At 44.5% G+C, this 13,080-nt stretch overlaps 1 protein-coding gene across 2 annotated transcripts in view; it reads left to right on the top strand.

Annotated features, from left to right (window-relative positions):
• The window catches only part of MED27 (mediator complex subunit 27), a 101,137-nt gene extending 96,137 nt beyond the window's left edge, over window positions 1–5,000 (top strand). The window contains exons 7-8 of one of the 2 annotated variants that reach the window (XM_026062003.1): window positions 1,893–1,970; window positions 4,511–5,000. In XM_026062003.1, the coding sequence (XP_025917788.1) occupies window positions 1,893–1,970; window positions 4,511–4,645 (213 nt within the window). In that variant the 3' untranslated portion in view covers window positions 4,646–5,000. Of the gene's footprint in view, window positions 1–1,892; window positions 1,973–4,510 lie in introns of those variants that run through there. The other variant, XR_003252900.1, reaches the window with a different exon arrangement.
• Window positions 5,001–13,080: the final 8,080 nt, after the last annotated feature.

The raw sequence follows: 13,080 nt of genomic DNA, 5'->3' as shown, positions 1-13,080 counted from the left end.
GAGTTAGGCATGTGCATGAATGATGGGGAACAGAATCCGTTTCTATAATTGTAGTGTAACTTAAAACTGGATCCAGTGTAGGATAGACTGATTTTATCCAGTGGTCTGTGGAGGAAGTTTGTATGGTGTGAATTAGAGCCTGTCTATACATGGGTTTATTCAGAGATATATCTTTTTCAGATTTACCTCCCTGAATAGCTCCATGCATGCGCTTCTCTCTACAATGCAAGTTTGAGTACTCTAGCGCAACTCGCTTCAATGCTGAATTAGGCTAAATACAGATGAGGACAAGTGGAGTTAGTTGAGAATAGCTTTTGCAGTTTCAATTCGCACTTTATCTTACTCCAAATTTACTGTAGTATCTAGACAAGCCCAAAGAAATATATAGACAAGCCCAGAGAAATAAATAGACAAGCCCTGAGAAGAGCACTTCTTTTTCTTGTTAAAACTGCAAAATACTATTTAATCACCACCTAGGCCATCATGTAGTTTGTTAGATGCTTTGATAGTACTGATGAGGACCATTAACAGGTTTACAGATCATAAGATGTGGTTGTGTTATCTGAGTTTTTTAATGGTCCAGCCCAACGACTCTTGCCAGTAACTTCTGCATGAAGCCCATAAGTTCTTATAAGAAGCAGGCTATTGTCCGTGCTATTTATTTTGGGAAGCTCTAAACCTAGAGCTGACAGGTTGAATCCTGCTACTGAGTTATATCATGGCTGTTCAAAAACTACCTCTTTCCTGATTTCCCTTGAAGTCTGGATTTGAAAATTTTAGTGATAGAAAATCTATCAAAGCATTGGTTAGTTCTGCTGATTTTTTTTTTTAATTATCCATGCTATTAAAAATGTGCATTTTATGTCTATTCTGTCTAGCTGTAATTCCCAGATGTAAGATCTTGTTATGGCTCTCTCTGGTAGATTAAAAAGCTTTCTATCAGAAATCTTTTACTAGAGCAAGTATTTATAAACCCTAATCATATTAATCGATTCCTGGTTTCAGAGGAAATGAAACTGAGAGCTCAATTCATATTTGTTCAACTTAAGCAAGATGAAATAGGACTACAATAGTTAAGTATTTAAAATATGTATGTTGGAAAGGAGAGTACACATTTTTGCATTAAAATGCAGTTTTAAAATTGGATATTTTATCCTAGTCTTTTTCTTTTTTTTTTCAGTAAAAACAAAACCAAAGCTTGGTTTTTTGGAAGTCTTTACCTCTATTCCAATAACTTAGTCTACCAGAACTATTTAATTTTGCTAAGTTATTGTCAGTGTTTCTTTTGTGGAGTAAATCAACATATGTTAGGGGAATATAAACTCTATGAAATACGACCAAAACAAAAAAGATGGAAGCATATAAAAAGAAAAACAAAGTGCTTTCTTCTGACGTGACGGGTTTAGTGGCTTAGCTTGTGTATGATTTCACAGAATACATGGGATTTCAATCACGGAGGCATAGCCAAGGGGGGATTGTTCCACTCTGCTGCTGTAGACACCTGAAAGTTAGGCACACTATTTGCTGTGGGTGCTTTCTTTAGTGTAGTACAGCAGATCTTTTTTTGCCCACCCCTTTTTACAGAATTCTGTCATTTTAGCAGTGATAGAGACCGTGTCTTCAGTACGTTCCCTCCTTGGTTCTTCAGCTGGGTCGGGAAGCTAAGGGCAGGACGTCAAGCACGTTCTTTTAGTGTTGCACTGTGTGCATACAGCTGGAAGCCTTCCTGCCTCGCTTAGCTCACTTTAACCACCGCTTAGGCTCTTTTACCAACGCTATTAGCTTTTATCATGCTTTTGACCTTCCAAAGGCGTTTTTGATTTTTCTGTGTAAATACTGTTTTGTCTGAAATACAGAATGAGTAAGAGGATAATCTCCTTTTGTCCATATAGGTGACGGATCATGCAACCACTGCTCTGTTGCACTACCAACTGCCTCAGATGCCAGATGTGGTAGTCAGATCTTTCATGGTAAGTGTATTTGAAAATGCGTTCTTACAGATAGACTTCAGCACGCTGACAGCTATTAATACAAGGCAGGTTGTGAAGCAGTTATAATTCTGCCTATTTCAACAAGCTAGACAGTAGAGATTGACTATATTTCTTTACATCTCATACCCGGACAAGAATCAAGATGTCCTTCTTGGTACCCTGGGATAGTCGATGTTTGAAGATTGCTTTGTGTATAGTTCTTTTATCACAGGTCTCAGTACTTGCTTGCTGTTTCCTATTTGCAAGACTGGTCTGGGTTGTCTTTAAAGCTAACAGAAAAAGCTCTTTCAACCAAGCTCTTTGGTATGGTCCAGGCCCTTCACACTGTTCATGCTGTGGATGTGAAAAGTCTGCGCCAGTGGAAATTTCCCAGTAAGAGGAAACTCCCAGTTTTCCATATTCCAGCGGAGCCAGCTTGCTTATCGGTTTGGCCCATATGGCAAATGGCATCAATTATTTGAAAAATGGGGAGAGACAGGAATGTGGCTGGGAAAAGTCCATTTTGCTGCATCCACTTTCAGCCCCAACTTTATTCCTAAGGAATCGCATGTATTTGTTCAGCATAACAGCAGATGGTTTTCAGAACTGAGGAAATGCTTACTAAGATATTCTACCTTTTTTTTTTTTTTCCTGAATACAATGAATTAAATACTATTCTCTCTTGATACACAGATTTAAGTTTGTTGCCTTTAATTCTGCTTATATTCAGAATTTTATTTGTGAAATAAACTTGTTTATTAGCAGTCCTGTTAATCAGAGGGTTGAGGACAAGGGTTTATGATTCAGAATTCCTTCTACCAAGATGAATTTTGGCAGTGGAGACTGTTGTTACTCTCTGCCGCAGTCTCCCAAAGGAAGCTTTTGTGGGGAGGTTTTCTCTGCTGTTCAGTCTTCTTACTTCATCTCTGACATTGGTCCAGAACAAGGGGTAAGGCAATGGAGACTTCTTAAAATCAACATCTAATTCTGCCATTCACAGTCTTCAGGTGTATAAGGTATAATGGATTCTTTTATGTTTTTAATTTCCAATATGAAGTTTCAGAAAGGTCAGACTCCCTTACCTGTTGTGCTTGCTAGTTTGTTTATTTAATAAAAGGCCAGTAAAACGAAAGATTTGTGAAAGTCTTCTTTTCTTAGAGTGCATCCTGAAATAATAGGCTTTGAAAGGTGAAAACAACTCTTACTGGTGTAATCCATGCTTAACATGTGTCTGAAAATTAATTTTTAATAGAACTGGTAGCATGTTTGTTTAAGACATGGGCCTGCCTTATTGATTTGATAAAACACTACTAAAAATTTTAACAAAGCAAAACCAGATGTACATCAGAAGTGTCAATATAATAGTGCTTTCACGTCAGTTGTGCAATCCACTTGACAGGATATAGTGAGTCCGAATTTTTTGATGGGAATGAAGAACTTTTTTTTTCTTTCAACAAATGTATGAAGTGCACAATTTAATTTCATTTACCTATTTTTGTATTATTGTTCAGAAAATTTGATTTTTTTTCTGTGATGCAAGCAAAGTTCATCCAAGCTGATGTAAATAACAGCCATTTACTTGTAACGTTGTGTTGCCCTTGTCCCCATACTTACTGCTAAACCCAGAGAGGATCTGGTTCTCCTGGAGGAGAGTTATTGATGGCCAAAGGTTCGGTTGCTATAGAGAAGGCTCTGATGAAGATGGAAGGATTTGTTTCAATAAACTCAGCTGACCTCTTCTTCGGAGACCAATTTTCTCTTATCGATGTAATTCAATAGGACTTTAAATGACAAGATTCATGTGCATCCTTCAGCGTGTAAATCTGCTGGTCTAGGTATTTTTTTAGTTGTGTATCTCCTTGAGTTTAGAATTGAGTTATGTAATGCTCATTGCTATGTATGACATTAGGAACAAACCAGTTAAGAGACAAGAACTTTATCTAGGAACACTTGCACTTACTGTTTGTTGTTCAACACTTGACTTTTTTTCTTTTTAAACATGGATGTAATCAGATTTAAAATTGTGGAGTATTTTTATGACCAATGAGTATCGATCTTGAAATCACATTAGAAAGGAAGTTAGCTTGCTGCGAAAGTGCTTGTATCTTCAGCTATTAAGAGTTCAGACTCTTGCAGTACGATTGCAGCTGGGGTGTGATGGATGATCATAGGAAGAGACAAACCAATATTCAGTTGAAGAGGGTACCCATCAAGAGTAATTGTATTCCAGTAAAAATATGAGGAGCCTTCTGTGGCAATTCTCTAGCTACAAATACCTCCTGCTCAGAGCACGTGATTTTCTATTAACAAAGTTGCTTAAGTAACTAAAAAATTAAAAAAACATTAATAAAGTGGAAATTCAGCTATGTAGTGACCTTGTAATCTTCTGCATGTTTTCTCTGTTTATAAAATCACTGTATACCTCACTGGGGCCAAGCCAAAGTACGTTCTCTGTCCTTGGTATCACTGTGTGACAAGAATGGTGACATAGGGGAATGTCCATATCCAGTTTCTTTAATTTCTCTCCCTTTTCCTTTTAGACCTGGTTGAGAAGTTACATAAAGCTGTTCCAGGCTCCGTGCCAGCGCTGCGGAAAGTTTCTGCAGGATGGCCTGCCGCCCACATGGAGGGATTTCCGAACGCTCGAAGCTTTTCATGACACTTGCAGGCAGTAGCCGCCCAGCCCGGCTGTTGGCGTGTATGGACAGAACAATCTGTCAGGCTCCGAGCAGAGCTGCTGCTTTAATAGCTGGTTCCATTTCTGAACCTTTCATCCTGTGCACTAATACATTTGACTATTTAATAGCCATCGCTCTGCAAGGTACATGAGTCTAATGGTGTACAGGCGGCGAGGGTGAGAAGCTGCGTGTGACTGCTGGATGCTTCTGTGCTGAAATGATGTGTTTCGGGTCTGAGACTTGTAATCCTTATCCTAAACAATAAGAATACCCATGTACAGTGTGTGTTTTGCCACAGAGTTTGCAATGATGAAGACTTTTATAAGCTTGAAATAAATTTTGTATTCCAGAATTTGTGCTGTTTATTTCATTATCTGATCAACAAAACCCGTGATTTGGGTGTGAAAGCTGCTCTTTTCTTTAGAAAAACTGGAAGCATTTAAACATGCATGCTGATACGATAGGGGATTTGTTGTTGTTGCAAGGCTGCTTATCTGTGCTGGTCTTTTTCTGGAAGAGATTATGGTGTTGATTAAACATGGAATTTCAAAGGCATGTGGCAGCTTGGAAGATGGAATGTACTTTCTGAGGCAGGGGGGGAACAGATGTTTCCCTTTACTAAAATTGTAATGAAAAATGTTAGCAAAATCTGCAAGTATTAGGTGGTTAGAAAATGTGTGATGAGCAGTGGCAGTGTGTATAAGTCATTTGTCCCGTTTTAGAACTGAAAGGAGTAAAATAAATTCAGCCTTTAAGCGTAGCTTCTGCAGCACAGATGCATGCAGCATGTTTCTTAAATGGTTTAAAATTTACATGCAACACACCAGGGAGGTGGCAGATGTCGCTCCCAGGGATGGCTCCACCTGGGTGGAAGTGTCTAGCTCCTACCAGCCGCGCATCCGTCAGCCCAGAGCCTGGCAAGGTCTCTGCTTCTGTCCTGGCTGAACGCTTGTTGGCCCGGGGCTGTAGCTGGATAAGTGTCTTCCCTGGTATTTCCTTGAGAAGTTGCATCTCCTCTGTCATGCCATGCTAGCTAATTTGACTGCCTTTCCCTCCAGTGCTCCCCCGTTGCCTCCACAAGCCACGAAGGGTTCCAGAATAAGCTCGCTTTCGGGAGCCGGGAAGACGTCTGGGGAAGCCCTTTGTCACTCTGTAATTTTCTTCTTCAGAAAATTTCATGTTAAGGTATAGTGCCGCAAATTCATTTTTGAGTTAAGCTGGTGTGAAAAGCTTCTGGTGCCRAAAGAAAAGGTGTCCCTTTCAGAGGCTCTGCTGGTGGTAAGGTCTGGTTTGGTTTTCAGCGAGGAAGGTTGAGTGAAGCTACTGCATTTAATAATTTAAAAAAAAATTTTACAGAAAAAAAAAAGAGGGTGGGAATGGGAGAGACTTTTTTTTTTTCCATGTGAAATAAGATGTTCAGCAATCTTAAAATACTCATTTAATTTTAATTCGAACCTGCAGCGTTTATGAAACAACCTGTTCAACAGCTGTGGAAACCAAGAACTATCACGCTGTACTTGGATGGTGCTGAATTAACTGTGTTTTTTGATAACATCAAAGACTGAGCTTCCAAAGACGACAGCTTCTGGTTGTGAGGACAGCGAGTGGTGTGGGCTTTTCAGCTTTCTAGGCATAGCACTCTGTGCAAGCCCAGCTCCTATGAAAGAGAGAGAGATTTGAAAGAAAATACGCGTTTATGACTTCCTTTGGAGGCGCAGCGCTGTGCATGAGAAATGAATGTATATTTGTTTGAATGTGTTGGTAAGGGACTTCTTTTTCCCCACTCTCTTTCAATCACCAAGCAGAAAAATGTCCGTAAGAGTGGACTCTTATGGACAGTCGGTGGCTGTTTCAAATCCAGCTGCAGTTGAATTACCTAATGAAACTTGTCGTGCTGTTGTTRTTTGACCCAGGTGCAAAGATCACCCAGGACAGAACAGTGTGTGCATCTGAGATGAGAGCGCCTCGCAGACAGGCGGGTCTGCTCTCGGTCCCGGTAGTCTGCTAATTGGAAGGACTGGGTGTCCGATGGCGTAAGCATTTAGTTGTTGTTAATAAAAAGGTCATAAYGTGGTATCCAGCCTGCTCTAGGGGCTGCTGTCTGCTCCGTTTTGTTTATGCTTGGACAGTGGTGTAGAAAGCGAATCCTGAAGTTCACAAAAATATACGTGGAACCATGTACTGGCACTTGGAGATAATTAGTTGTAAAAGCGGCATCAGCCGGTCTGTGTGTTAGCTGAGCCTGAAATTCTAAACCTGTAATTGGTGAGCCTGATGAAGAGTTGTAAACTCGCACTGTAGGTACCTGAGCACAAAAATAATTGTCTTGGGAAAACACAACACAGACACGCTTGGCATATTTCTTCCAAAAAGAAAAAACAAACAAACAAACAAAACCCTGCCGTAAGAGAGGATCTTCTTCTCTCTCGCAGGCCCTGGGAGAAACTGTGTCCTGCAGTACTCTGTGGTGTCGCCTTCTACTTCTGTCCCTGCAACCTTTTAAAGTGTAACGGACTGGAATATTTCCRTTGCGGGGAATGGAAGTTAACTGTCTAAACTCTTCTAAAGCTCATACATTTCGGCAGTTTGGATGCAATATGTGCTTGTCTCTGCTTATTGTCCTGGAACTCTAAATTGCTCAGTGGTGAGTGCCTGATTATTGCTGAGCCGGGACTTTCCAAGCCAAGCAGAAGCAAGCTTCGGGTCTGGAATGCAAGGTACAGGAGCCAGGGACAGGCCCTAACTAAAAAGCTCTTCTCACGATAAAGCATTTTGCTGCTGTTCTTCCTCCRGCTTTGTGCCTTGAGTACTGGATATTATTTTTCTTTCCCGCCCTTAGTTTAAGGGGATGGGTGACAAAGTTTGAATGCAGGTTGGGCGACCTTACATTTTGTCATCRCTGGAGTTTGTTGCAGCTTTTAGAGCTGGTCCGAGCTTTAAGGCAAACAGCCAGGAATATGTTCCCCGAAGAGCGGTTGGCTCTCACTTCTTCTAGGTTGTTGTCTTCTAGAACTGCATTTCTCACGGTGCCCTGTTTCTGCAAGGCAACTGTCACGGCAGAATCAGTAGCAGTCGAAAATGAGAGAGGGAGCAGAGAGGGAGAGGAGAGGAAGMGAGGCTACGCGGCCGAACTCGTGCTGCTTCCCGTGGCTCGGGTGATGGGTTATGTGTTACAGAGCTGCATTGTTCCAGCAGTCTAGTTTATACTGCAATGATATATTAATCTCACCTAATACCGCGGAAGAAAAATGCTTTGCCTCCTTCTGTTTAATATCGTCCTGGTATCACTTATCCTTATCAGAACATGTGGTCTACTACTGCATCCCTGATGTGAAGAAATCCCTTTTTATTTTCCCATGTGCAAACCCCACCTGCTGTTCCTGTGGAGCTTGCAAGTGCTAAAGGTTACAAAATCCATCTTTTCTCCAAGAAAGCAACTTAATTAATGTGAAAGTTCCTCTCGCGAAGGGAACCCTCAGCAGATATGCAGTGCATATTGCAGCCAGCTCCCCTCTTCCCTTCAACACCCCTCCCCAAACCACTTTAATTTCTCTGCCAATATTGGACAAATGTAACAGGCTGACTTTTTAATTTTCTACTCCCAGGTCTCCCTTGTCCCCTCATGCATTTTTCATCACAACTCATGGCTCCCTCCCTGCCTGCCCTGTGAACGGTATTGATCGACTGATTAAGCCATCAAGCCATGGCAAACAACTTTAATTTTCTAACCAAAGCCTTTTAGTTCTCTTCCTTTTCTTGTATATTTGTTACCTTCTTAYGGAGTTTTTAATGTCTCCTTGGAAACAAATACGTTTTTTTAATTAGTCCCTAGGTTAATTGGGAGCTGTGTACCACTGGTAGCAATGCACATTAAAATATTAACCCATAAAACGTAAAAAGAGARAGCTGGAAGTGCTTGGCACATTCCCCTGATTGAAAGTCAGCATCATCCCTATCCAGGCTTTTGGCGAAGGGCTTAAAGAACACTCATGGCACTTGCCTTTTCCCTTGGGTCTCTCCCAATAGCATTATCATAAATTCTGCTAAGAAGAGCTGAAGCCCACTGACCATACYCAGCAGCACTGGTTACCTGGGCTTTCCTGGTCCCAGGGTCTGCTGCTGCACGGTCTGGGACTGCAAATGATGTTCTCAGCTAAACCCACTAACAGCTCATTAGGTTTCATATGTGCCACTGGCTGCATGCTCTGAACAACAGAGTTCCTGCAAATGTGTCTGAGACCCGACTTGTCTTGCAGGACACTTCTCAGCAATGATAATGTTGAAGGAAACTCATCCAACCTGAATCCCAGGGCTGGCAGGTGGGTAAAGACATCTTACTTGCAAACTCAGTGCGTGTGGTTTCAGCAAGGCTTGTCGGAATTGCCCTGTGGGTGTGCAAATCGCTTTTCAGAGTAAAAATGCAGCTGCAGGATCGAGACGCCTATGTGTGACTGGAAGCCTTGCAGCTCCGCGTCGTGGAATGATTCTGCAGCCCTGTCTTGGATGCTGGTCCTTTTGGTAGCAGTGAGGCCTGAAGAGCACTAACGGTGAGTTGTGGCATTTGTGGAGGACGCTCGTTTTAGGAGTGTTGGCTCTAGTGCTGATTCCGCTGTATCCAAACTTGTGGATCAGAAATACAAGTAAAACCCTCCAGAGGAAGCGAGCCACCGTCTACCTAGGGTTTGCACACAGGCAGTGCTAGCACAAGGCATCCTCATACCTGCGTGACTGCCTTGCCACTAGTCTTTCTGTTAGTATTTAGCTAGGAATAAAGTCCTCGTTGCTCCCCCCTGGTTGGCAGAGCTCTGCCACTTCACAGAAACGTAGCGGAGCCCTTGGAGAAGGGAGATGCGTCTCTACGTGCTTATRGCCAGGTCGTTCAGCAAGAGGCTCCGCCATCGGATTCAGTAGCTTTTACCCGCTGGTGAGTGTAAACCGTAAGCGTTTCTGCTGCTGTCCGCACCTCTGCCCGTGTGACCTCACTACCCGTTCGTGCTATAGGTTTAGTTCAGATACAGGCACTAGGGTGACCGAGCAACCTCAAAGCTGGCTGTTAATGCTGGTTTCATTGGTGAGTTTAGCACCATAATCCGTTTCCTGGACTACCTCCCGCCAGCTTAGGCACGGGAACCCTTCCCTTGATCTAGGCTGAGCGTAACAGTCTGCGTGCGAGTCCCAAATCCCCTTGGTTTGTCGCTGATGCACTATTGCAGCGCAGGGCTTTCGTGCTCAGCTCACCCGGTGTCCTTCGGAAGAGGAGATTTTCTGCAAGTACACGGGGGAAGAGGTGACTGGTTTGGCTGGAGTTTTAATTCTTATTTACTTATTTATTTGCATCGAAAGTGCGCTGTTTTGCCCCCGGTCAGAAGCAGCCCAGCTGCGGCTGGAGCTGGCTGTTCCGGGAGGAGCAGCTCCGAAACAAGGCTGGCGTGGAGGTGCCAGGGGGGGTCTCACCTGGCTTGTTTCGAGGGACTCTGGATCTGATTAGAATATCAGGTAGTTATTTCCTATAAAAATGTGTGTCATGAACTTGTTAGAATTTTTGAGTTTTTTTCTTTTCTTCTTCTTCCCTTTTAAAATCAAGCGATGAAAACAAAAGACATCTCCAGGTTTGCTCCCTGTTACTGTGCGGAGAGCAATGAACCCTCGGGGAGGGCAGCGGTGTATTCCTTTGCAACAACCCGGCTTTTTTTATTTTTATTTTTGTCATTTGGCGTTTTATCATCTGTAAAGCTCAAGAGCGGCACTAATACCTGATTACCAGTTTTGTGTGCGAAAAATGAAAGGGAAGAAAAAATTGAAGTATGGCATGGGAGTGTAAAAACGGTCTTTTATTATACATTCAATTGTGAGAACCCAGGCACAGCGGAGCATTTCTCGTTTTATTTATTTTTTATGTTAATAAGGAGGCTAATTTAAAATGAGAGTCTTTGTAGTTAGCAATAGAGGGTTTTGTGTGAATGATTGGAGCTGATCAAAAAGTTGCTGTAAAATTCAGAGGACTGTGGGACCAAGGACGATGGTGTTTTGTCCTTCAGGGTCTGGGACTAGGCACTTCTGGTTTTAAGCCATGCTTGGGTCTACCCGTGTTCAACGTCTCAAAAAAGGTCCAGTAAAAGAGTTTGGAAACATTTCCAGGACACACCGAATATGTGAAAATATTAATGGGGAGTGAATTTAGAATTCATGAACGCAAATGTTTGCACTGAGACCCTGATTATCAGAGTTACGCTCGCAAAACAGTGACGCAGCCTGGGATTTATGTATTCAATTACAATTAACCTGCGCCGCCACCATTGCAGCTCTCGCGCTCTCCCAGCAAGCTGCTCGTTCCGAATCTGCAGGTGAAGAATTATTAGCAGGAAATTTCACTGTCGCCTTGGTATAAAAATAAAATTGAGAGCGGGGAGAAGCAGCCTGTGCGTGTACGGTGCTGCCATGCCCTTGTCTCTCACCATCTGCACTTCCTGCATGCATTTTGGTTTTATTAGGGTATTTTTAGCCCTTTTCCTTCACTTATAGCCTCCGTAGTGCTCACAATCCCTCTTTAAAATGCTGAGAAGAAAGCAGGAGTCTTTTTTTTTTCTTTCTTTCTTTTTTTTCTTTCTTTTTTTCCAAGGCGCTGCAGTCCCGCCGGCCGGGGCTCCGGGCTCGCATTGAAGCTGCAGCTCCCCCTGAGCTGCGAACAATCTCTACGGCAGCTGCAGGAGGAGGTGACCTGCGGACTCGGTTCATTTTCTGCTGGGTGGGGAAAAAAAAAAAAAAAAAGAGGGGAAAAAAAAAAATCACCCCATCATCGTCTTTTCCTCCAGCCGAACGGAGGCTGGAGCCTGCCGGGGACCTGAACAGAAGTGAAATGTCAGAGGAGAAGGGCGAGTCGCGGGAGCCGCTCCGCTGCGGGGCTGAGCGTCGCCTGCCTCCCGGCGCCGGAGCCAAGCCGAGCCCAGGCGGGGGCAGCGGGGCGAGCGTCTGTCCGGCCCCCGCCGCCGGCGAGCGCCCGAAACGCTGCCTTTGGGCAAGACCCGCTCTAGCAGGACCCTGCTGCATGGGAGACCCGATCGCACATGTCGTCTTGAGTCTTCATCCGCGTTAGCGAGCTCCTATAAGCCGTGCTCTTGCGAGGAGCTCGTGAGCCGGAGATGAGCCTGCTCCTGCGAAACGCTAAAGCTCTTCCCGACCTCTCGCTCCTAAATTCGCAAAAGTTGGCGGGCAGGCGGGAGGGAGAGCGGCCCCGCTGTCCAGCCCACCTCTGGCYTTCGCCTGACACGTCCCCGTTTGGGAGCACGGAGCGAGAAGCGTCGGCTGCTCCGGGCTTGCAGAGCCGCGGTGCTGCCGTCCCGCTCGGCGCCGCTCCCCTGCGCGGGGCTGGGAGGCGCACGGKGACGACGGCACAAGCACATGCTGCTGTTAAATAATTTTCTCCTGCTGAAAAACAGGAGCAAATTAAAGCAAGAGGATTTAAACAAAACGTGCCAAAAAGCCAAGCCGCTAAGCTCTCGCTCTTACTGTTGGCCTCACTGCGCTCGCGTAATTAGACATCAGTGGAATTAAACCTGCGGCTGCAGATGTAGCAGCGGAGGAGCTGTGTCATCAGGCACCTAAATCGCTGCGCCGCCACCTTGGCGTTGCRCATTCCTTAAGGATCTGTGATCAGTAAATAAGGAAGGGCCCGTTCGAAAACGGACATCGATTCCCTTAATTGCCTGGGGAAATGAGTAATTTCTGCTCCCAGATCCTGCTCCAGCTCCTGCCAGCGGGGTTTGCGGGTGCGCAAGGGAATAGGTATTTTGAGCCTTTCGATGTTTCTGTAGTACCCAGAAGGGCAAACTCTTCGCAGGCTACAGAAATAATGGTTTTCCTCATAACTGCAGTACTGCTTTATCTCTGCCACCGTTAAATTTTCTCTGGGGTACTGTAAAACCAGGTGCCTGTGCGCCAGCGTGGCTGGTAAGGGGCTGGTCTGCAATGTGCGATTTGGGTTTGCTTTTTTAAAATATAGATTAAGAATGAGGAACTGACATGAGACAGCTTCATCTCAGGTGCCCAGAGGATCGGGGAGGGTTTTCCGGGGAGGGCCGGGGGCTCTTTCCATTGCTTGCAGGCGCCTCCCGGAGCAGCCGCCGGCGCGGGCGAGGGGCCGGTTCGGCCCCCTGCAAGAAGGCAGCTCCCGCGCTCGCTCAAGGGGCTTTAAACCCGTGTCCTCGCTCAGTACCCCTGGATCCGGCCCCAAGGCCGGCACACGCGGGTGTCACCTCCGAGCAGTCCTGCTCCTGCCAGTCTCCAAACTAGGAAAGAGCTGAGTGCGGGCTTTTCCTTTTGCCTTTTGCCTTTTTTTTCCTAAATGCGAGGCACCTTATAGCAYGAAGCAGAGAAATCGATACACCCTTGCCCAAGTGATCAGCAGCACTGAAAATATTTACCATTAAACAGTG

This window comes from Apteryx rowi, unplaced genomic scaffold (assembly GCF_003343035.1).
Source record: "Apteryx rowi isolate R43461 unplaced genomic scaffold, aptRow1 scaffold_19, whole genome shotgun sequence".
Classification (NCBI taxonomy): domain Eukaryota; kingdom Metazoa; phylum Chordata; class Aves; order Apterygiformes; family Apterygidae; genus Apteryx; species Apteryx rowi.
Note: the sequence above shows the minus strand (reverse complement) of the source record. Positions and strands in the feature narration are given on the sequence as shown.